The 25,858-nt window shown below is 36.7% G+C and overlaps 2 protein-coding genes across 2 annotated transcripts; one reads left to right on the top strand and one right to left on the bottom strand.

The window, feature by feature from the left end:
- Positions 1 to 2,584: 2,584 nt before the first annotated feature.
- LOC133532098 (actin-related protein 6) lies at positions 2,585 to 6,370 on the bottom strand. Its single transcript, XM_061870593.1, has 3 exons — positions 5,526 to 6,370; positions 4,224 to 4,388; positions 2,585 to 3,067 (listed from the first exon to the last, which is right to left on the bottom strand). The coding sequence occupies exons 1-3, from the start codon at positions 6,208 to 6,210 to the stop codon at positions 2,733 to 2,735; spliced, it is 1,185 nt and encodes a 394-aa protein (XP_061726577.1). The 5' UTR covers positions 6,211 to 6,370; the 3' UTR covers positions 2,585 to 2,732.
- Positions 6,371 to 17,630: 11,260 nt separating this feature from the next.
- LOC133531940 (protein CDV3 homolog) lies at positions 17,631 to 25,794 on the top strand. Its single transcript, XM_061870376.1, has 5 exons — positions 17,631 to 17,958; positions 22,446 to 22,601; positions 22,692 to 22,846; positions 23,967 to 24,139; positions 25,137 to 25,794. The coding sequence occupies exons 1-4, from the start codon at positions 17,785 to 17,787 to the stop codon at positions 24,133 to 24,135; spliced, it is 654 nt and encodes a 217-aa protein (XP_061726360.1). The 5' UTR covers positions 17,631 to 17,784; the 3' UTR covers positions 24,136 to 24,139; positions 25,137 to 25,794.
- The last annotated feature ends 64 nt before the right edge of the window (positions 25,795 to 25,858 follow it).

Below are 25,858 nucleotides of genomic sequence, written 5' to 3'. Positions count from 1 at the left end.
TGTGCCTGAGCCACTCTTATCTGCCGCCTGAGTTGTTGGAGACTCTGGTGGTGCCCATTATTAAAAACCGGACAGGTGATGCATCGGATGGGTCAAATTACAGGCCTATCTCCCTGGCTACAGTTGTGGCCAAGGTGTTTGACAGTGTGATTAACTCATATTTGAGAACCTATGTCAAACTTCACGACAATCAGTTCGGATTTCGACCTGGGCTGTCTACAGAAACTGCAATCCTTAGCTTAAAGCACACTGTCAAATACTACACAGATAGAAAGACGCCTATATACGCCTGTTTTTTGGACCTGTCTAAGGCATTCGATCTCGTCTCTTACGACATCTTATGGAAGAAATTACAGAAGTCGAGGCTACCATCAGAGTTCATTCACCTTCTTAGGTACTGGTATCTTAATCAAGAAAACCGTGTGAGATGGGCGGGTGAGGTTACGGAAACATATAGGCTCGAATGTGGCGTACGACAAGGTGGGTTAAGCTCACCAATATTATTCAACCTGTATGTGGACGCGCTGATTGAGCAGCTTAGCAGCACTCATGTCGGCTGCCATGTTGATGGCGTATGTCTAAACAACATCAGTTACGCAGACGACATGATGCTGCTGGCGCCCTCGGTCGGCGCTCTCCGCAAGCTTGTAGCCATATGCGAGTCCTATGCCTCGTCACACGGTTTGATTTACAATGGTAAAAAGAGCGAGGTAATGGTCTTTAAAGCCGGGAACAAATGCCCCTCGCATGTGCCCCCAGTTCGACTCAACGGGACCGGTCTCGTAAGAGTCAATAGGTTTAAATACTTAGGGCATATTGTTACCGACGACTTAAAGGACGATGAGGATATAGAGAGAGAACGGAGAGCGTTGTGTGTAAGGGCGAACATGCTGGCCCGAAGGTTTGCTAGATGTTCAAAAGGGGTAAAAGTAACTTTGTTTAAGGCGTTTTGTTCATCTTTTTACACAGGTAGCCTTTGGGTCAGCTATACCCAAAAATCGTATAATGCTCTGCGAGTGGTGTACAACAATGCCTTCAGGGTGCTGGTTGGGCTGCCTAGGTTCTGCAGCGCCTCCGCCATGTTTGCGGAGGCTCGAACCGACGGCTTCGCAGCAATTATACGCAAGAAAGCGGCCTCCTTACTACGTAGAACCAGGGATAGCACAAACAGCATTCTGAAGATGATTGCTGATCACGTTTGTTGTCCCATAATGATAAGTTTAATTAAAATAATTAAGTCTAATATAACTTTTAAGTATTAACATTAGTTTTTAAGTCATATCTTATGTAATACTAACAAAAAAATGGGATCACTGTTATCTTGAAATAAAGAATTGATTGATTGATTGATTGATTGATAATTATAATGCCAATATAATGTCAAAAACTGAAAATTGTTGATTTCCTCTCAGCCAGTTTTAAATATTTTAAAATGAATATCGCGTTTTTACAGAGGCGCGTGAATATTTTAGCTGTAAATATGTATACATTTCACGATAAACTTGCATTCCCATAGCATTTAACATTATTAAGAATTTAAAACAGGTACTTACCGCGTGTTATCATAAAATTTATCCAAAGGATATCCGCCGGATGGCACACAAAAAACCAAACTAATGAGGAATAAATAAAATAAAGAAATATAAATGGACCCACGTGAATTTTAGGTAGCACTGGAGTACTTTTGTCGGATTTTATAACTGTGATAGCTGTGTATTTAGCCACTTGTTACTCTTTATTACACTCATGTACGTTGTATGGTTCACACTGCGTCCCATATAGTGCCATTAGTCAGCCTTAAGTCCGATGTTACTACTTAAACTGCTATTATAATGCTATTATACTGCTAATGTGAGCCATAGTGAACTTAGGGCTGTCTAATTTGTGCCCAAACTGGTTCTATAAGAGCATTATAGCAAGCTATACAGCTCTTATACAGCTGACTTACACAGCTTGTGGAGTACATGTGAACGACTAGACATCTCATATAGAACCCCGAATGCTACTTGGGTGCAATTTTAATAACACTTGTTCTAGCATGATACATTTTACATATCTCATATTTTATTGAAATTTGGCTTTATGAGGTAGGTATAAAAATTACGCTACAGTACTCTCAATGTAGAAGTCTAACTTACACTCAGCCCAATTATTCATTCAGAACTTTAAGGATTATTTTCAACATGCTATTATTTTTAGCTACTACCTAGGCCCAATTTTGTTATACAGGATTTTACAATTCTAAACTGGAAACACGTCTAAACTGGTCTTAAGGCGGCCCCTGATTGGTCAAGCAAATGTCAATTGCAGCAATGTTGCCAGTTTTTACGTCTATAAAATTGTAACTTGTACACAAGAGTGCCAACCGTGAATAAGGAAGATCGTAATTTCGTTATCTGCCTATCGCATCGCTCTTGTATATTCGAGTGATAGATAGACAGATAACGAGAGCCTATCCGTCCACAAAAATCAACATTAAACCGAACATTCTCTTCTCACAAGTCAAAAGTTCACACCTCGACATTGGCAGAATCCACCTTGCTAAAATTAGCAAGGAGTAAAATCCATTTATAAATAAAAGCAATTTCGAAATTTCGTTTACTGCTCATCGCATCACTCTTGTATATTCGAGAATAGAACGATAACGAGAACTCGATTTCGTTCGCCTCAGGGTTCCAGTTATAACTTGTTATTCACGAGGCAACGGTTTCCCGCCGCGCTCGCTTCGACCGCTATATATCGAACCGCTCAAACGCCAGCGCCTTGCCCTCCTCATCATATTCCTCCTTCGTAACACAGAAAGAATAAAATTCCGTATCTCTGAATATCTCCTTCCCTCCTTCCCAAGCATAAGTCAAAGGGTTCTCCGCTAGTGTTACATTGACATCAAAGTGGTCTAAAGCGAACGAGCGGACATCATTGTACACTCTGTCTCTGAAGCCGGGGAAAAGAGTGTTGCCTCCGTAGAGGAGGATGTTAGCGAGGAGGCTTTCCTTGTGTTCTTCGGGGCACAAGTCAATGGAGTGCATGATGGCTTCAGGTATGCCCATTTGCGGGATGCCAACATCTGGAAGGAGAAAGTAGCTTTTAACATACAAGACTAACTTAAAAAGTTTGCGTATTTCAACTAGGTTGAATTAAGTTGACTGCATTAATGACACAAAAAGACCAAGCTAAGTCAGTTGACTAGGGGTGCACATTTCATGTTTGTTAAAAAATATCATGAGTTAGGTCTGTTAGGTAGTTTTAATCCAAACTTCGTTACATATGGCCGGAACGTAGTTCTAAATATACACATTTTTGGACTAATGCAATTACAGGCAGTTATTATATAGCAGTCTATGTAGCCGTAAAAATATTATGCAGTTTTCAGTAGATTCATTTTCATAATGCTACTTCTTACTTACGCTAGTTTACATAGGCTACATTTTCACTTAAAGCTAGAAAGGCATACATACATGCATACAGGCATATATACAAACACTTTCTAAGCAACGAAGTAGTGAGGGCTTGGAACAAACTCCCAGAAGATGTGGTTTCAGGGCAAAATGTAAACCAGTTTAAAAATAAATTAGATGAGCATATAATAAAAATAAATTAGATGAGCTATTACTCATTCATGATAACTGTATTAATGATAACTGGACAAAGGCAATATCAGTTGTCAAAACTGCCTGCCCGCTTATTAAATAAGTATAATAACAATTTTAAATCAACTTTGAAAAAGTAACTAAGTAACATGTCTGTCTAACCTAGGCACGTGCAGGCAGGCGAAGGAGGCCCTCCCGACAATCGACCCCGGTTTGTCGAGGAGGCTGAGACAGCTGAAGAGGCCACAGCTCCGGCTTTTGACTGGGGCCATAACCGGCCACGCCCCACTAAACAAACACCTATTAACCCTACGTGTTACAGATAGCCCCCTCTGCAGAGCGTGCATGGAGGAGGAGGAGACAGCCGCCCACGTCATTCTTGAATGCCCAGGGGTGGCAGAATACCGGGCACAATACCTCAGTTCCCCGGGGTCTCTCCCAGAAGTCGTCGGCAACATCAAGGGTCTGCTAGGCTTCCTGGTAGAGTTGGGTTGGCAGGAGTAGTGCCGTCAACCCACCATCACGCAAAATAGGCGCGAATTGCGACGTCGAGTTGCGGAAACCCAGCCCGCGAATACGAATACGAATAAGTAACATGTCACTTTTACAGAAATATTTTACAACAATTCTTACCTGATGGATGAAACAGTAGCTCGGGGATGGTGAATCTCTCATTGTTGAGCCTCAGGGTCTGCTGCTCCAGGTCCTCGTCAGGCTGCACCACGTCGCGCAGGTAGCCGCGCCGGATGCTTGTGTAGTCCGGGAGCACATAATCCTTCACTATTGTGTTCCTTGATCCTGCAATTGATTGAAATTTGTTATATCATGAGATCATGACCGGTTTAGCCCCTGGTTGACTGGTAGAGAAGTCCACCATTTGTAAATAATATGTAAATAAATAAAAACTATTACTGTAGCTTTACAGTATTATGTAAAATGATATTTAATATATGTGACCGCGGCCAGCAAAACAGACGAGATTTGAATAACCTGACAATGTGGGACGTTTTGCCTGCTGCGATCAAATATTAACATGGTAAAGTATACATGAATAGACTCAATTACAGTTAAATAACCCAACTAGTACAGTGGGAGCAAGCGAGTTAAATTGATAGTTAAAAAATATATATTTTTGCCTGGTAAATAAAGTACTTCTCTCATCTGACTAACCTTACTACATGGATTAAATAATTGCACTTACTTAACACCTTAGCTGCAGCAATTAGTCTAACTCATAACTAACCAAACTTTGCATGGGGTCTTTAGACCCCCTACTGCAGTGAATGTGTTAAAGAAACTAAATAATATAAAAATTGCTATCCTTTTATACTGTCCAGAAATATATAAACAGAATAAAAAGTGCTAATCATAATTTTAATGTTTACAAAAGAGATGCAAATGCATAATATTAGTAGGATGAGATATTCTTTGAAATATTAGAAACTAAAAAAAATACAAGGTAAATTAATTGTAGTTAAAATGAAAAATTACTATGTCAGTAGACTAGATACTATAGTCCGTTTTTTTAGCATTAGAAAAAAGATACACAATCTTGATTTGTCTAAGTATAGAAAATTATTTAAAAAAATGACTTATGAATGCAAAAGAATGTAAAAGATCATATATGATTTATAATTGTTACATACTTGTTGTGACTATTTTTCAAGAATGATTTTTAATAAAAGAAGATTCTTTCTAATGTTAAATAACCAAACTATATATTTCATTTTCATTTCATTTCATTTATTCGTTGCAACCATGGTATTACAGATGTTCTTTAAGTAGAGTACAATCATGGACCCTACAAGGGCTTAGCAACATTTTTGTCTACTTATTTCTAAGGCACTCTCTTATAAAATAATTCTGTAAACAATAATGACAAATAGAATAATAGGTAATTAAAATCCAATATTTACAGCATATATAATTAATCACCTTTGTCTTTAGCAATAGCCATGTCCCTCATAAAATCTTCCGACACAAAACAAGAGTCCTCCTTCACCTGATTGATAACATACGTCTCATCTAGCACATTCAGCTGCCGATACGACACAATCTCCTTCAAATGATTCGTCAACACTTTACCACCAATATCTATCCTAATTATTCCTTCTTTAAATTTCTTCCCTTTGATATAAGGAACTATGTATGTAAAACTATACCCAGAATCTACAATAACAGTACAGTCATTTTTATGTGTCTTTCTATACTTATACTCAGCTAAATCTGTCGCATTTATCCTTAAAAGTGTCTGACATTCGTATTCTTCAAAGAAAATCTCAGTCATGGCCTCTTGTATTGAGGAAAAATTAAATAAAGGCTCTGTTATTATCAATGGCACTTCATTGAAGTTCACTGGACAGCATTCTTTACTGAAAATGTAGTCCCAGACAGTTTTCTGTGTGTCCCAGTTAATCAAAAACCCTTTTTGGAATGGTAAAATGTAAAAAAGTCCAGAAGCGTCCCGGCAATCGTCTATCTGTGATCCTATGAACGGGCGACGCCTTTCGGACTTTGCTTTCATGATGCAGTTGGGCACAATCTTTGGCTCGAGCGTGGAGAAGCCCACTTTGGCTGTATAAGCTCCATTATCCAAGATATAACACGAAGAATCGGACATGTTGCACAAATGCCGGGTTAACAAAAATTATAAAGGAAAATCGGTGTTTATACGGACTATACCACTGCACAAGAATGAAGGTGCTGTAATAGTAATTTTGGTTTGATTACACGTTGTTTTAATGCTATTTTTTATTGACTTTCGCTCAAAAATAACACTATTAACAGCATTAACACTAGCAGCCAAGCCGAGAAAACTAATTAAAATTATGACAAATGACAGATGTTAATTATGTTACCATACGTAAAAAATATTACAGTTCAGAAATCTTCACAGTTTTAAATGTAACTTAAACATACTCAATGTGCTGGTATGAAGTAGCATGTTTTTAAATTATTTATTTTACAATAATGCTAAAATCTTTATATTGTAAATAAAATGATTGAAATAATTAAATTATCTATATTTTCACGACTACAAATAATCCATGTCCTTGAGTTTAATACAAAAAGTAACCTAGCCAAAGCCTAATATCAACGATTTATATAACTTCACTAATATAATATAAACATCAAGGAAAGTCTGAATCTCTTGTATTTTTATGGTGCTCCCACATTGGCTGCTATAAAATGTTATATATAATATAACATCGTGGTACAAAGACAGCATTATAGTATTTTATAATGTTGTTCCTGTCACATGATGTTATATAAAGTAATATATAGGTTATATCAGGTTATATAAAATTTTATAACAGCCAATGTGGGAGCATCATATTGTGGGCATAGTACCTATATATTACTTCGTTTTGTGGGTATAATAAAACGTCTCAGTAACTCATAAGTTATTTATTGATTTCATTACAACTTGCTAACTTAACCTAGGATGTTCGCCCTCCGGAATCACATAATGCTATTATTGCTCTACCTGCAACAGAAAAATATAAAATAAGTCCTCATTCAGCATTTTACTAGCTGGACCCTAACACGGGGATATGTAATTGTAGGTGGGCAATATACATGATATAAAGTGTGTTAACTATACATATTGTGTACTTATATCATGTACTCGTACTTGGCGCAAAACCTTTTTTAATTTCAGTTTCGCTCGAAAAACCATTATTTTTAAGCCGGTTTTTGTGAGAACAGTTATTAACAACTCAATCGGTTTAGAGCAATAAAATCCGGTTTCTTCCTATGTCGCTGTCTATAATTACGTGGCACACCACCAGGCCGGCCGGACATTTCATCGCTCGTCGAATAAACCGTTTTTTAGGTTACAATAAATTTCTTAAAGCGTTCGCGTTCTTATAAAAATTCAGAGGAAAACCGAAATGAACCGGTACTTTTTTAAACCGGTTCCGAGCCTTGGTTATAAGTATAGTTTATGATATGATACACTTAAATAATATAATTTGGGATATTTAAAAACTATTACACAGTATAACAAGCATATCTTTTAGAGGCTCACCATAAAGTGGAGTTCAATAGAAAAGGCGTCATTCATTTATTACGTAAGATGATTTTTGCGGATCTATATCTGAATCCCTAAACTTTTTTCTCCTATCTTTGCATTCCCTAATATTGTTTGTCATAATGATCAGTTGTCCTAACACTCGTATACCCTAATTTTGGTTTCCCTATTATCTAATGGCCGATTTTTTTTTGTCTTAATATGTTTTTCCCTAATGGCACTTTCTATATTGAGTATTTATCCTAATATTATGTAGCATCATTCTTTTTTGGTCTAATTATTGTTAGGGCTAAAGGTCATACGTCCTAACCATCATGTTACCTAATTTTACATAGCCTATGGTTGCTTGGCCTAACAATCGTATGCCCTAATTTTGGTTGCCCTATCATCGAACGTCCTATTTTTTGCCCTAATTGCACTTACCACATTGATTAATTATCCTAATATTATTAAGCATTTTTTTTTGCGAGATTCGCATTTCTAACCGAACCTAACACTGGCAGCAAATCGTTTATGCGAGGGTCACAGTTCTAACCTAACAGAACACACTTATGGCAGCAGTTCGTTGTTACAATGGTCGCAGTTCTAACCTAACCTATTTTTGACAGCAGTTGGTTTTTACAATGGTCGCAGTTCTAACTTAACCTAACCCACTTTTGTGGCATCAGGTCATTTTTGCGAGGGTCACAGTTCTAACCTAACCTAACCCACTTTCAAATTCCCAGTTTCAAATTTCGAGTATGGCAAAAAACATTAGTGATACTGATATTTATGGTGAACATATTTCGTACAAAAAAGTTTTAGAGTAAAGAGCATTATGAAAAATATTTTTTATGACAATTGATCATTAGAGCAATACCCATTAGATCAAACCAGTTAGGGCGTGATGTGTAGGCCAAATATTGTTAGTACTTTCGAGGAACATGGTAAAAAACATTACATTGATCATTAGGGCAATAGCCATTAGGTTAAAACAGTAAGAGTATGTTATTTTATGCCAAACATTGTTAGGGATTTCCAAGAATATGGTAAAAAACATTAGGGATCTTGATAGTTATGGTACAAATGCATAGGACAAATGAGTCTTAGGCTAACTACATTATGGAAAATAATCGTTATGACAATTGATCTTTAGGGCATGTGCCCATTAGGACAAATGATGTTAGGGATTCAGAATGACACACGATTTTTGCCGCTTTTTCACCCGTTTCCACCCCTATGTAAGAAAAAATAAAGATAGGCCGATCCCATCCCCCCTATTTTACATAAGAATCTAAAGGAAAAAAAATAATAGAAGTTTCGTTTGTCTTAGTGCCTATTTAAAAAAAAAAAACATTTTTGAGTGTTTATTTGTTCCTACTAAGGTACTGGAGCCCGTCTAAGCTCAAACACGGTTGCACCGTGTTTGATAGCATAGTGTGGAAGATTTTATACATCATAATTTCATAGAAATTTGAAAACTTTGGCATCTTTGTGGTTGTAAGAACTATGAAAACCCCCTCCCGACTCCCTTCTAAGAAAAAAAAAGACATATTCGACCCCCCTCACCCCCTAAATCGGTCTTACCTAATAGATGAATGGCGGTAAAGACAAATATGCAAACAAACCATTATTCGTCTTTTCTATTGAACTTCACTTTACTAGAAAAGTTGGCATTAGAATTGTACATATTTTTGTTTTAAAATTGAACAATACAAAATCAACTCTCTTCCATTTAACAATAAATCTCATTGTACGCAAAATAGGCGCGAATTGCGACGTCGAGTTGCGGAAACCTAGCCCGCGAATACGAATACGAACAATAAATCTCATTTGTAGTAGTATTCGGGCTATAGGATGCTAGAGCTTAAAGAAATAAAGACTAAAGGGTGAATATATACAACTTTTACTACGGGACCAAACCCAAAATCACAAAACAAAAATTGTCTGTTTCATACATTTTAGCTGTCTGACCTTGACATTTTCTATATGACTATAATTTTTTTTTTGCGATTTTGGGGTTGGTCCTTAGTAAAAGTTGCTCAGTACAACCTATGTGTTCAGCCCGTAAATTATTGAAGGTGACAAAATAAACATATTGTACAACAACTCTCTATAGCATCAAAAAACGCAGGTCCCTTTCAGTTTACACCGTATATCTATTTCTAGCAAAAACCGAAAAAGTGTTTGACGGATGTATTACCTGTTTACTTCTTCAGCAGCTGGTGACGGGTGATCAGGTAGGGTGCGGAGAGGCCAGAGCCAGCATAGATAATGAAGAATGCCGTCAGCTTATAGCGATTACTGATGTCGAATGGCAGGTTCTGGAATTGTATATTTAATTGTGTTTTTGTTATTCCTTCTCATTTAAAAGTTGAAGTTAAGTTTGGTTGCTGTATAGGCTTTGCCCAACAATGGAAGTCTTTGGAATACCTTGTGTATTACTAGGCTGTACAGTTAGCAAAAAAAAAATTGCTTTGTGGCAGCACTATACAACATGAACTTAACACAACATTATTATTAAGAGAATAAGAGGGTATGCAGACAATTTTTTAATGTAAGTAAAGGAAAAAAAGAAATGAGTATATATAGTATTGAACTGCTAAACTACTTTGGCTACTGACTGTACTAACTATTAGTTATTTAACAACATAGATTGTGAAAAATCATATTGCTTGAGTATTGCAGTTAAATAAGAAAGAATTTGTTATTAGCATACTTTAATTTTTAGAACTCAATCAATTTTCTTAAGTCTTAATGTGATATACATTTTATTCTTGCACAAATTAAATCATCCACCAATTCTACAATAATAATAATAATTTAAAACTTTTTATTTGCATGTAATATTGGTATACTCCTGTAAACCCAAGTGTAACATCCTTAACCTAAAAGAATACCATTCAAATATTTCAGCTAACCTAACCAAAACTAAAATATGCACAAATGAAGTGTTGAAAATGAATATACAATTAATAAGTAATTTAATTAAAACAAAACAAATTAATCGATGTTTAAAGGTAAATACGTGATTATGTAATGTCAAATTTTTGAAATTCGAACTCACCTCGCCAGGGACTCCGCCGTGGGAGTGGTTCCTCACGATGTTGGTCATCACATTCCTGCCCAACTTGTTGGATGCGCGAGCCAAAGGTCCCAGCATTTTGATGATTTTTCTTTGATTTTCCCTTCACGAAAAACAAGGAGTTCGACAATGGGGTGTAACTTTTTTTAAATTAGAAAACTACCAATGCGTTCGCAAAATTTGGTAGATTTGATATAAATAAAACCACTTAATTTTAAATGAATCTGTTAATTTATTGAGAATTACTTAAATAATAATCTACATTGTGTTAATTAATACATGGTGTTTTGTTCAATTACCTGAAAAAAGAACAAAATATATTATATTAATGTATTAAAATATGTAATAATTAAAATACGGCCATTTTTTAAAATTCACTAGTAACACTTAATAGTTGTTCCATGAATAAAAGCTTGATAAAACCCATAAAATTTAGCAGTTAAGTAATAATATAAATACATTACAATATGTACCTATACAAATAATTTGAGTGTGGTATCCCTACAAAGAACTTCCGATTTCGCGGTCCCGGTTCTAATTTAAAAGTTATTAAAACCCGGTGTCGTGTCGATATTTTCGATATCATTTACTATTTTGCAGTAAGTAACAGAATTTGTGTGAAAAATTATGCATATTACGGAAGATCGTTTTGATTATTCATTTCTACATAATTCTAGTTGCTATATTTTTATTCTTAAATTGTAATGGTAAAGAAGTAATAACTTACCTAAGCCTTTTAATAAGTAAAATTTATATAATAAAAATGAAAAATGTATACATTCGTTGGAAAATTTGTCATTTTAAGAATTAAACTAAGTATGGACTAAATAAATTAAACAATTTATTTTATTTTTTTTGATTTTGATTTTAAAAAGCGGCCAAGTGCGAGTCGGACTCGCCCATCAACCGGTACCATTTATGACTTATTAAAAAAAACAACTTACTAGATTTCGTTCAAACATATTTTCGGTGGAAGTTTGCATGATAATGCATATATTTTTTTTTTAGTTTTATCATTCTCTCATTTTAGAAGTGACAGGGGGAGGGGGACATACACATTTTACCACTTTGGAAGTGTCTCTCGCGCAAACTATTCAGTTAAAAAAAGAATGATATTAGAAACCTCAATATTATTTTTAAAGACCTATCCATAAATACTCCACACGCATGGGTTTGATGAAAAATTTTTTTTTGTGTGAAATTCTTAATGCGAATCACAGAATACAGCTACTTACCAAGTTTCAACATTATAGTTCTTATAGTTTCACACGGACGCGGACAGACAGACAGGCAAACAGAGGGTTCCGTTGTTTGCCATTTGGCTACGGAACCCTAAAAAAGTCCTATTTTTTGTAAAAAAATTAAGTAGTATAGCCGATTTTTGTAGTTGTAGTTCTTTACTGGAAGATATGCGCTTTTTTATTTTTACCAATTTTTATTTTTAAATCAACGGATTCTTACGTTTTTGTTCGTTTTGTGTATTATTCTATAATATCTATATAATATAATGTATAGTAAATGTATGTTAATATTCGTTTATTTTAGCATTACAAAAAGACTAATAATCTTGACGTGTATTTTTATTGAAAAACGATTTAAAAAAAGTAACTATTACTAAGAAACCTAAAGAATGTAAATGATCATTATAAGCTTTAGGCATAATCGTTACATGTTTGCTGTACCTACATATTTTTCAAAAGTGTTTTTCAAATTTGATTTTTAATAAACGTAAGCGTACATTCTTTCTAATGCTAAATAAACATATACTTCGTTTTTTTGTTGTTTTAATTAGTTATAATTCTTAATAAATAAGTAATATCATTCGCGCATTATTACTGCCTTTATTTTGTAACCGTCAGCTATTGCGTGTTTATTGCTGGACACTAAAACACTGGAATGACTAGAATATTGATCTATTATGCCCCGCTCACATCTATTCCAATACCATTCGAGTCCAGTGATAGAATCCAGCGTTGGAATGCTACTAGAATAATGTGAACCGGCACTGGAATATGATCATTCCAGTAAGCATTTCAGTCAAGTGACTAAAATGATGGTCTAATTTTTATTCCAGCTCGTCCAATCCAACGCCTCTGGAATATTGTAGACCGCTAATTCAGGGCTGGATATCAGTCAAACACAAACTGTGTAGACATAACCAAAAGTTAAGGGCTATAAAGGTTAATTTTGCTTATTTCACCCTTATCCACATGAAATAGATGTGTACATTGTGTACCGGACATTACTTTTCGTGATGTGACATAAGCCCATCCTAAATTGAATTACAAAGCACAAAAGGTTACATTGTCTGAAGGACGAACAAGGGCGTAGTACTTTTATCACTGTTAACTCACAGTGGACCTTTTTGCAATGTGATAAGGTTTGAAAATGGTCAGTTACTAGTTACGAGTGTTGTTGTTAGTAGACTTAGCACATAACCTGCGTTGGCCTTTTAATTTGCTAAGTGCTGTCTCTGAATATGTACTGTACACCCTTCACACCCTTGTGTTTGTTTTCACGCGTGCGTTAATTATTCCCTACCACTGTGTGTCGAGTTATTCAGTAACATTTAGATACATTAGTAAAATAAGAACATTTCTTCAAGAAAATTGGTTAAGCCCTGTTCACTAATCACCATTAAACTCAGACCGAGCTAAGTTGGCAACGATTTTGATAACCCAGCCTGTTAAGTAAATGTAAATTTCATAGATGTTTGACGTTCAAAATAACATTTTAACTGTCTGGGCTATCAAAATCGCTGCCAACTTATCTTGGTCTGACTCTAATCTGCTGAAAATAATTAACAAAAAATACCTTATATAGCTATTCAGCTTCACTCATCCCACACACTTCAGCCACTCTTGTGGTATTAAAATAAAATATAAATATGACTTACCAATACCATTTACTTCTTCCTCAACTGGTGCAGCACGATGAGGAAGGGCGCACCGATGCCTGAGCCGACGAATAAGAAGAAGTTCAACGTGAAACGGGCCCTGTTGTTGATGTCGAATGGAAGGTTCTGAAACATTCCATTAAAATAATCTTTGAGTCAACTCGTATAAATGTATTACATCATCTTTTGGTAAAAATGGAAGGATTACTCCGCCTATCTTGTTTTACGTAAATACAAGCTTCAACAGAAGAGCGTACTACCATCTTAAAGACTGGTAACGCACTTGCAATCTCTCTAGGGTTACAGGTGTTCATATGCGACCACAGTTATGCGCCGATAATTGTCTAACACCATATGCTTGTTTGTCTCCTATACCATAAAAAAACGTATCGTTTTCAACGCGCTTTATATGATGCAAAGGACTATGAAATAGGTTCTAAGCGGTTGTTGTTCCAGGAGGTTGTTGTCGGTTGCTTTCATAGAAAGGGATGAGGAGGATACAAGGTACATTACATGCTAGGCCAACCTCGATCAACCATGCTGCCCTGCTTATAGTAAGTGTTGTACTTATTGCATGAAAACATCGTTTAAATAAAGAACTTATTCAAAGAGAACAAGATAAAGAATTTCATGACTTTTCAGGTGTACTGCATTTGTTGTTAGTACGGCAGCATGGATGCAGCAAAAGCAGCAATGTAGTCGTAGAGTCCGTGCTAACATTGCACCGTTTTGAACCGAACAACAGTGAAGGAGTGTCATTATAAACGTCATATTTTCACGGAAATTTGACTTTAACGATGACACAGCAAGCTTGGTCCGATTCTACGTGGTTAAGCCGAGGTTTGTCCAGCATTTATAAGGGCCCCCCGAAATATGCAGCTTATAAAATTTTCTAATTTTCATTCAGGCAAGCAAGACAAAGATGTGTAAAGCTCGTGTCTTTAATGCGAGACTTCATTGACGTTAGCATCCCCAGCCAGGCCACGAAGTTAATTAATTATTTTCAATATGAAATGTAAACTTGTTACACACTAAATATGAATAATTCATTTTATCTTTACGATAGTGCAGCGTTCTGGCTAAATAAATATGACAAAGAGCACATTTCACTATACAATCGGGTAGGTATAATGTTTGTACAGATTACAAACAAGTTTTGAAGCGCAGCTCAGTGCTTATTTTAGCACATTTACTACCTACTGCCTACATTCATTCCATCCATCAAACTTTTGTGCAAAAAAATCAAAAGACAGCATTCCTGCCGCTAGAAGTCAATTTGTAATTTGAATTGAGCATTAAATGTCTATTTCTTAGCCTCGTTTTTGCCTTAAAGTTACCTAATCAGAATCACCAACCAGTAAATAATGACCTAGAAGCATAGGAAAACTATCATACTTATTTTGATCTGCGTTCTTATGTACTTAATTCTTACATAAGTATATGTTTTACTGTGGCAAAGTTGGACGCTCTTCCAGCAAACAATGTAAACATGCATGATATATGGTTTAGTTGAACATGAAACATGAAACAACGTGGACAATATCAGCCATAAGAAACCAGTAAGAAACACTACCCGGTGCTGAAGTTGAAACCGTTACATATAATTACGTTACTCGCAATAAAAAAATGAGATCCTGGGTGATTGTTCACCGAACCGGCGGCGACGGCATATTGCACCAAGGATCCACTTATTAACTCAATAATCGACACGTTTTGACGTTTTCCCTATCCCTTTCACTCTTTGTTCGTGAAACTACTCATGAAAAGAGATGGCATGTTTGTAATTTCCAAGTGTGTAACTTCACTAACTTCAGAGTTCTTGTTTACACAGGCTGCAGTCGCCATTCTGTATGTTACATATGAATATGTATGTGAACCGAAAACAGGTTCGGCGAACTCGTAAACATGGAATATACTTGAAAATACTCGCATCTTTTGCCCTCAGAATTTTATCCAATTAAATTCTGACCTAAGATCTTAGTTTGCGGCCTTCACTACTCAAGATTAGTCTTTTGTTATCTCTTGGATTAGAACTAATCTCCAATTGCACTATAGCTCCCCAAACTAGAAGTTATGACTTCTCATAACAGAGCGAGAGCGACTTATGTAAAGTATTGTCTTATGGTCCCAACCCCAACAGTTCCAACATAAACTTAATATAAGATGTCTATTGAATCAAGTCATTTATTTGTAGTTTCATTAAGCAGATATAATACAGATATAAATACCGACTTCAATAATATTCACTTTACATAGTTATAGGTACTGCAAATGAAGTAGATATTCAAACAGGAAAGATACTGAATATTAACATGAACACAAAAACAGCATTTAAACAAGGTTGTAGTTGTGGAACTAATTATTTATGCAATTTTTCCTCATTGCTGCGATGCAGTAAAACAAATTAATGTATATTACCTAATTCAAAAAGCACATTGATCTCATTTTTATATTTTACTCTATATATACACATTTGGGTTGGGGATATTTATTTTTTGTATAATTTACTCACTTTAAAAGATGCAGAGCCTAAACCTAAAGGTCACTCAAGAGGTCGCGCAACTTCTAGGTGTGTGAGATAAACGTAATAAAGATATTACAACTTTCAAGTATATACCTGACCATTAGATAGGATAGGTTACGTAATATATCCACATACCTCTCCTGGAACACCACCATGGGATCCGTTCCTCACAGATTTCAGCATCACATTTCTCCCCAACTGGTTCGAAATTCTGGCCAGAGGTCCCAACATTTTGAATTTCAATCCCTTTACACTGCTAACTCCTAGCACACCGTCCAGGTAAATGAGATAAGATAAAAAGATAATCGGTTATTGGTTCGATTCGATACGACTACTTTGTAGCAATGATAAGCCTTCTTTGCCCACGTCCGCTGTAACGGCGTGGAATATAATAATACGTCGGTGTCTGAAAGTTAGTGCTATAGTACTTTAATTGAAGTCTGTATGGCTTTTAGAAATGGTCAGATAGCCTTGTTATTAAGTCTCGGTTTTATAGGTAATTCTTTGGATGCTTAAGGTTTAATGGGTAATAAAGTTGCCATTCGGTTAGATTAAATTTGACGAGGCTTTGTAATATTCAGTGTAAAGATTTATGCAGTATATTATGTGCCAATTTTTTATTGTATATTTTTATGGCAATAAATGATTAGAAGCATATTTATTTTAAGATTATTAAAAGGACGATATGTCTCAACTAAATTATATTTCCTAAAAGTTCATGATTAAATAGGTAGTTAATTAAAAAACTTTCGGGTTCTACCGTAGTAGGCAAAAGACTACATGAAACAATTTTACGTGCTTTTACACATATTTCCCAACATCTAGTATTTTATTGCCCTTAATAAGTATAATTTATTTCAAAACTTAATAAACATCTTAATTAAACAAAAACTCACATTTGTGATTGTAACGTTCCGTTCTCAGACATAGACTACCACGTTGTTACTATTATTAGTTAGGTATCATTGATACCTAATTGCATATTTAAACCAGTGAAAACTTTATTCACAACTGCTTGGTATTCTTTATTGTGAGACTAATACATTTATATAGCTAATATAATAGTAACAAATAATAAGGAAGGAAAATATTTTTAAATTCTCGCGCTGAGGTAACATGACCTTAATTTTTTAGCATTACATATTCGGTCACCGTATGATAATTTAGTATCATAAAATCATAAAGGTTTAATAAGACTAAGGTCACGGTAAGGGCACTAACTAACAAATGGTTCGTTAAAAGTTAAATGAATATCGATCTTGTTGTATTGAGGGACCTAAAGAAAACGGATTGTTTTCGTCTCATGTCTGAATATAATTATTTTTCTTTTCGAATAGGCTTGTATTTATAAAAACTTTTTGGTTATATACTACTTTATAAAGTTTTTAAATTACAGCATCGATTTTTTTAATGCAATGCAAACTTTTTCATATTTTTTTGTAGCATGTTTCAGTGTGTCTATCTACGAGGTAGAAAAACTACTATATAGTAGAAAATTATTTTCAAGCGCTGGCAACTTTTTTGACTGCCATTTAAAAAAAAGAAACAGTCGGCCACGCTTGCCACAAAAATCATTTTCACGTTTGGGGGCAGAAATTCCCCCTATTGTTTCACTCTAATATTACTGTAATTAAACGTTCACTGTTGTTACCATACAAGTGTTTAAAATAGTAAGCCATGGCTGATTTGGACGATTTCTTTGCGAAAAAAGACCGCAAAAAAAAGTCTGTCAAAAAATTTGCAACCGCCGAAGAGATGGCGAAGAAATTGGACGATGGCAAACAGAAATCAGAAGTGAGGCCTAAGAAAGAGCGGCCGGCGCAGGAGGGCGAGGAGGGAGGCCGAGCAGGGGTGAGTAATGTCTAAATAACCTCGTAAATTCAAGTGTACTGAGTTTGGGACCTCGTCAGTTGTCAAAATTTACGATTACACACTGAGCTCATTATTTAAGCCCTGCCTTTATTTCCTCACTTAATATCCTCCAGTCACGTCAAACTGGAAATAACCTGTTACTATCTCCGATTTTCTGCTAATTTGAGGCGTGAAACTGTCATTATTTTGTTAATGTGGCAAAAATATTGCTTCGTCATTAGTATAACCAGCGCATTAATGCTTTCGAGTTACAATATTTAATAATGTATGATGTTCCCGTTGCTTATTTGGTTTTGTATTGAATTGAAACTGTTAACCAGTGTAACCTACTTAAGAGGGGTTATCTCAAAATTTCTAGGGCAATAGGTTGAACTTGACAATTATTCATTCATTGGGTTCAATTAATGTATACTTTCCCTTTATTCACTCAATTGTACAGCTTAGCTTAGTGGACATTGGTGAAGAAAAGGTATTTACTTTTTAATGTTTTACTACACTTACTGTAAAAGTACTTATAAATCTTGTGTCATGAGGTCTGATGGATCTAATCATTGTAAATAAATAGGGTTGCCATAGTTATTTGGATTTCATAGGGGACTTTGGGATTGCCGTACTGTAAGGGATTACTTCGCCTTTACACACATTTATTATATTCTCTATTTGTTAGGTACAGTCAGCAATACTATTAGCTTAGCACCCCTACATACATATGTTTAATTTTTGGCAACCAATTTGGCCTAGTGGATAGTGACCCTGCCTACGAAGCCGATGGTCCCGGGTTCAAATCCTGGTAAGGGCATTTATTCGTGTGATGAGCATGGATATTTGTTCCTGAGTCATGGGTGTTTTCTATGAATTTAAGTATTTATAAATATTTATATATTATATAAATATTTAACACAAGTGCAGGACATTGATGTGCATGTATCAGCTATAAGCTGCCTGTGCATTCATAAATAATAAATATATCATTGTCTAAGTATCTCCTCTCTCTGTCTCCTTCGTATCTTCGTTTTTAATGATATGTTACTTAGTCACTTTCTGTCGCAAAACGCAGATTAATTAATTCAATTACTTAACATAATTTCTTGCTAAGTATTCTTTTGAAGTTTGTTAAATTTTATTTATTAATAGCTTAAGTCTAAATGTCTTACTGTACTTATATTGTTTATCCTAAGATACTGGAATAAGCTGTGGTTACCTATAATTGGACAAACATCTACTCTTAATGTTATGTAAGCTACAGATTATTTTTTCTCTGATGTATTGTCTGTTGGTGATCCTAAATAAATTAAAAAAATAAAAGTACCCTCAACACAAGCCTTATTGAGCTTACTGTCGGACTTAGTCAATTTGTGTAATAATGTCCTATAATATTTATTTATTTATTTCATATTAAGAATAATGTGAATAAAAGTATGTATTGTTAAATGATTAGGTTGCTTTTTGTACTAATGTATAGGTATGGCTCGGTAACATAATGTATTATGGAAATAATAGGTTCCATTACTAAATTAATCACTTGCATTTACTTTATTGAAACATGTGATGTTGTTAATATGTATGTTGTTATTACTGTCACGTCACATGAATAGTGTGCTCACCAGTTGGCGCCACTGAAAATGAGGGTCCAGAAAAACAAATCTCAAAATTCGGCTATGCTTATTAAAAAAAAATTATACTTTCTAATATACACAAAAGTATTTATAATGTCTAAATTTGCTGTTTTATAAACTGTTTAATTTTGCATATATTTTATTTGGCACTTTTAATAAAATCACTAATATTTATTGAACTATATTTTAGTTTACCATGAATAATCGAAAATAGAAAAAAGATTTCCACAATTGTCACAATTGTGGAAATCTTATTCCTTCCTTATTCATCTTCACTTCCTTATTCCTTATTCACATAAGGAGTGATAATTTGCAATAAAAAAGGTTGTAAACCTCAATACTATGCATTTAACATTTTGAAAGACCCATCTACACTAGCACCCCTAGCAGCAAAATAAAACATGTTAGCCCTCATTGGACTTACTCAACTGCTGTCACAGGTACTACAATGAACATGGTGTAATATGTTTTTGCATAGATTTTATAGAATATTTACATCGCATACTGTACCTCCATGATTGCCGCTCGTCAGTATCACTATGTCGTCAGCATAGCTGATTGTGTATAGTGATTATTGTTTAGTGTGGTGATCAGGTCGTTCACCACAAGGTTCCATAGTAGTGGCGATAGGACTCCTCCTTGGGGGCATCCTTTTGCCACTAATGCCTGCTGTTTCGCCCGTCCCGAGTTTGATGGTTCGTTGGCTCAACATGTCGTTTATCCATTCTGTCATAACTGCATTCGCGCCATGTCTTACCAGTGCTGCTGTAATGCTGCTGAACCTGGTCCTGTCGAAAGCCCCTTCTATATCTATGAAGGTTCCTAAGCACATGGATCTGTTTTTGATGGCCACCTCAATTTTATTTACCACTGCATGAAGTGCCGATTCTGTAGATTTGGATGCAAGGGCACATGAATTAAAACCCTCTCCCTAAGGTACCTGTCACACAACCTCTATAATGTTTTCAACATGAAAGAGGTCAGGCTGATGGGCCTAAAGGATTTGGGGTCCGAGTAGTCGCTTTTACCTGGTTTCGGTATGAAGATAACCTTGACCTCCCTCCATTGCTTCGGCACGTACCTGTGAGCCAGACAGGCGCGCAGAACAATGGTCAGCTTCAGACTGAGATGCTTCCCGCCCCATTTAAGAAGCGCAGGGAAGATCCCATCCATTCCTGGAGATTTGAAGGAGTCAAAGCTGTTTAAGGCCCACTGCGTGCGCTGCGGGCTGATTACCTCATATGTCCGTACCCACTCGTCCTCTGTCGTGGTTGTGCGGTGCGGTGATAGAAGGTAGTCGTGGGCATCATGTAAAACAATTCTTCAGAGCACAGCCCATTGTACAGTCAGCGTCAAATAATTTGTAGCATTCAAAGTGGCCAAATAGTTCGGCACACCATACTAAATATATGGTGTACCGAACTATTTGGCTACTTTGGTTGCTACAAACTATTTGACGCTGACTGTACAAGCGGTAGAACACACATATGGAGGCAAACTCTCGTTAGACTTAAAGGTTTATTACCGCATGTGAGTTTGGGATCGCCGACGATTCGTACATCACGTCTTTGGAGTGAGTCCAAGGGCCCAAGGCGGCATCCAGGTCCAGGTCCAGGTGCATTGGGTTGTGGGCTCTAAGTTCTAACCTTTTGTATGTTGCTACCCCTGTTACCTTTTAGGGAAACATTTTACCCCCAATTTAGCGTGTTCTTGGCAGTGAGTGTGTTAAAAGACATTTGACGTGACGTCATGATGACCCCCACAAAACAACAGATTGGTCATCATCTACATTTTTTACCCTTTCAACTTCGGTTCTTCGGTTTTGTTTGATGCTAAAATGACTTTCAGACAAAATGCTTCGTATTAGCCTCTTAAGGCCCACCCATAGAAATGCAAAATCCAAAATTTGCCACTGGAATTTGAACCTATAGTGCACGGAATACAGTACATTTTATTTTGTTTGAAAATTGCACGAAACAAAACAAATGCAACTCTGTCCTAATTGAATATGATTTAAATTTCATCGAACTGAATAAGTCCTATAGGTAGGACCTTGGGCCTTACGAGGTTAGGTTTAATGTTATAGTAAAATAAAAAGATAATGTATGTTATTAGAAGTATTAGAACAAATTAAATTATTTTTAGAAAATATTTGAATCTGTTTTTATTTCAAGTAGAAACACTACTATATACATTATAAACTGAAATACTACTACCACTGGAGACCTTGATCACTTTTTCTTGGTATATGACATTTATTTCAGTTAATAATGTATGTTGTCTGGAAGAGATCACTCTTTAGCTATAAGACTTTAATAATCTTTAATAATAATCACAGTGCATTGAACTTTCAGCCTGTTGAAGTAAGTATTATAATTAATATACAAATTAATCAATTGTCTATGCTTTATCTTGTAGTCTGTTTGTCACCCAATGTCTAACATATGAAAACAGTTCTGATACTTGAATAGTAACTTACAATGCACAGCCGAAACCATCGAAGATGGGACCTTGCATTTGAAACATATGTTTAGGAGGATAGCTTTAAGTAATTACACTAATTACCTAACGGTAGTCACGCATGTACAATATTAAAAATTGCTCATCTTACATAAATGCCTAAGATACGGGTATTAAAATCTAGGACCTTTAGGCTATGGAGGCTGTCAAAGTCAATTAAGGGCCTATTTTGTCTTAGGGTATAGGTGTAATAGAATAAAAGTGTGCAAAGGTCTACAAGCTGCGTGCGTATAATGTGTATATACAAACGCTCGTCAACGGCATATTGAAAAAACGCGATGTGCACAGCACAGGCCTAAGGCACCAAATTGATAAATGTTTTTTTCTCAGGAGGAGGAGGAATGGAAGGAGTATGAGGAGCCGGTGAAAGACTACACCGGGCTGAAAATCCAGGTACTCCAGGGCGGGCCGGCTCCGGAGGCTCAGACTGCCTCGGAGGAATCCGCTCCCGAAGGTGGCAAGACCAAGGGGCCGTGGAATAAGCCAGTAAGATATATTATTTTAAATTTTTTTATGGTTCTTAAGTTTCATAAATGCAAAGTAACATGTAAAGTGTCTGTTTCTGAACATTTCCAGCAACAACAAGAACCAGTGGCGCCGCCCCCCGAGCCCGAGAAGCCGAAGGAGGTGAAGCCCGCGTCGACGGCCTACGTGCCGCCCGTGGCGCGCCAGGTGCAGCGCGCCGAGCCGCTGCGGCGGCACGCCAACAAACACGCGCCCGACATACACAGGTACCACGTCCCACCGTCACACCGTGGTCCTGGTAGCTACCACGCCGAGCTACCGTAGAGACAGAAGCCGGAGGAGGTGAAGCCTGCGGCCTAGGTGCACGCCAATAAACACGCGCCCGACATACACAGGTACCACGTCCCACCAGGACGCCGGCACACAGTCACACCGTGGTCCTGGTAGCTACCACGCCGAACTACCGTAGAGACAGAAGCCGGAGGAGGTGAAGCCTGATGCGGCCTAGGTGCACGCCAATAAACACGCGCCCGACATACACAGGTACCACGTCCCACCAGGACGCCGGCACACAGTCACACTGTGGTCCTGGTACCTACCACGCCGAGCTACCGTAGAGACAGAAGCCGGAGGAGGTGAAGCCTGCGGCCTAGGTGCACGCCAATAAATACGCGCCCGACATACACAGTTGACGGCAGTGGCGTAGCTATCCTCCTAAGGCCCATCCATACTAGAAGAAATCCAAAATTCGTCAGTGGAATTTAAACCTATATACGTGGGAATAAAAGTTGATTTTGCTTTGAAAATTTTACGAAACGAAACAAATGTAATTATGTAACCTTATTCCGATTGAAAATAATTTAGAATTTATTGAACTTCCCAAGCAGTATAGGCAGGACCATGAGCTAACTGAAGCTTGGGGCAAATTCATGTAAAGCGCTTCACACATCTCACTTAATTAGGTGAATTCACACGGGTCAAGCCGCCTCGCGAGGAATTGCCGCGCAAAGCAGCTCCGTCTGTGTAGACGTGCCTCGGCCGCTTCGCCTCGGGCGATCCTATTTAGCAACTGACGACAGGGACGCAGCAATACATTAAAGTGAGATGCTCTATTTGAGTACAATCTGGGTCTCTTCAAGGCTAGGGTAAATAGGTATCTCATAGGTAAGCGTGCTCCACCGTAGACCGCATCATCACTTACCATCAGGTGTGATCGTGGTCAAACGCTTGCCTATCGTTATAAAAAAAAAAAAAAAGATGCAGATATCTCTAACGTGTCCAACGTAGAGCTGCGTCCATATTCAGTGACTGAATTAAAATTTTTAACGAAATCATTGTAAAACATTTTTGAGTAAACATAATGAATTGTATGTCCCGTGTTTCCAGTGACGACTCGTTCCCGGTGCTGGGGGCGGCGGCCGCGGGGCTGCGGCGGGACGGCGGCTGGAGCACGGCGCCGGGCGGCGGCGGGGGCGGCGCGGCGCCGCGCAGCGCCGGCCTGCGCCAGCCGCTGGCGCTCGGGAACCGCTTCCACGAGCTGCAGGACGACAGCTAGCCAGGTACAGCCCTCCCGACCCTACTGTAAGGGATAACTTCGCCTTTACACACATTTATTATATTCTCTATTTGTTAGGTACAGTCAGCAAAACTATTAGCTTAGCACCCCTACATACATATGTTTAATTTTTGACGACCAGTTTGGCCTAGTGGGTAGTGACCCTGCCTACGAAGCCGATGGTCCCGGGTTAAAATCCTGGTAAGGGCATTTATTCGTCTGATGAGCATGGATATTTTGTTCCTGAGTCATGGGTGTTTTCTATGTATTTAAGTATTTATAAATATTACATATATCATTGTCTAAGTACCCTCAACACAAGCCTTATTGAGCTTCCTGTGGGACTTAGTCAATTTGTGTAATAATGTCCTATAATATTTATTATTTATTTGTATGCAGATTGCAGGGGCACAGAATAAATAATAATACTACCGTACGGAAAGAATACTTCCTACAAAATTGAAGTTTGACAGAAATTCAGAGACGAATCATATTGTCCTTTTCTAATGTATGACACTATTCCTTTCGGCTATTTAGGGTTGTCAAGTTTGCAATGCAACGCCACAGAGTCTGTAAAGTAAGCCATTTCCGCCAGTAGAAAAAGCGGCAAATTTAAAAATGTAGGCACGAAGGGTTATCGTCCCATAGAACATTTGAATATGGCGCCTTTTTCTACTGACAAAGTTGAAGTTCTTTACTTGTGTGGTTTGGTTACACATATTGGTTTTCTTATTGCACAATATCTTCTCAAGTGTAATAAATAAATAAAAATAAATAAATAAATTGATTTTATTTCAGGCAAGCACCCATATAAAATAACGTGATACACAGAATTTACAATTTAAAATGGCACAAAAGTGTAAAAAGTAAAGTAACCGTATAACAATATATATATATATTTTTTTTTTAAATGATTTTTTGTAATGATCAACGTAGCACACTTGTATCATAATGTACTATTATTCACAAATTAGCCAATGTATTACTTTGCTCTGTTCCAGGTAACACCAATCAGCTTCAAGAAGCGTCAAAGTGAAGTGTCAATAAGGACTTAAAGCTAAGCGAAGCGCCTAGCACTCAGTAATCGTTACAATCCGGACAACAGTGCATCCCGAGTATCCCGACCAACGCGTGAAACGAAACGTTCTGCCGACAGTTGCTACGTTCCTAATTTAAAAAATAAAAGATGAACTTCCCAAGTGCAATAATTATTGTATCTGTGTAAAAAAAAATATTTTATATCGATTTTTAAAAAATGTTGCCAGTTATTATAGTAGACAATAAGGGATGACGCATGTTGGTTTCTTTTTTTGCGTTGTTTTTTTTTATTCGGCGTAGTGTCAGTGGATGGAAAGCAACTGTCACAGATTAAAAAAAGTGTAAAAAGCTATAAAGTGTTGTATACATTGACATTTTTTTACGTTTTTATTGAGATATTAAAGCTGTGTTGAGGAAGACTAGTAAATTGCTTAAAAAGTATGTAACAAGCCGTGCAAGCGTGGTTTGCTCTATTTTTTGTATTAATGTGAAAATATAACGCGTTTTGGTTAAAAATGAACTGGTATTGTTATTTAATTGTACATTATGGCTCTAAACTAAAGTTGATCGGCAATCATTCTGAACACATGTACCATAGTAATAAATTATGTATTTAAACTTTGGATGCGTTTTTATTTCCGTTGTTGTTAATATGGAATGTATTTAATATACAATTATATGCAGC

This window comes from Cydia pomonella, chromosome 26 (assembly GCF_033807575.1).
Source record: "Cydia pomonella isolate Wapato2018A chromosome 26, ilCydPomo1, whole genome shotgun sequence".
NCBI lineage: Eukaryota > Metazoa > Arthropoda > Insecta > Lepidoptera > Tortricidae > Cydia > Cydia pomonella.
Note: the sequence above shows the minus strand (reverse complement) of the source record. Positions and strands in the feature narration are given on the sequence as shown.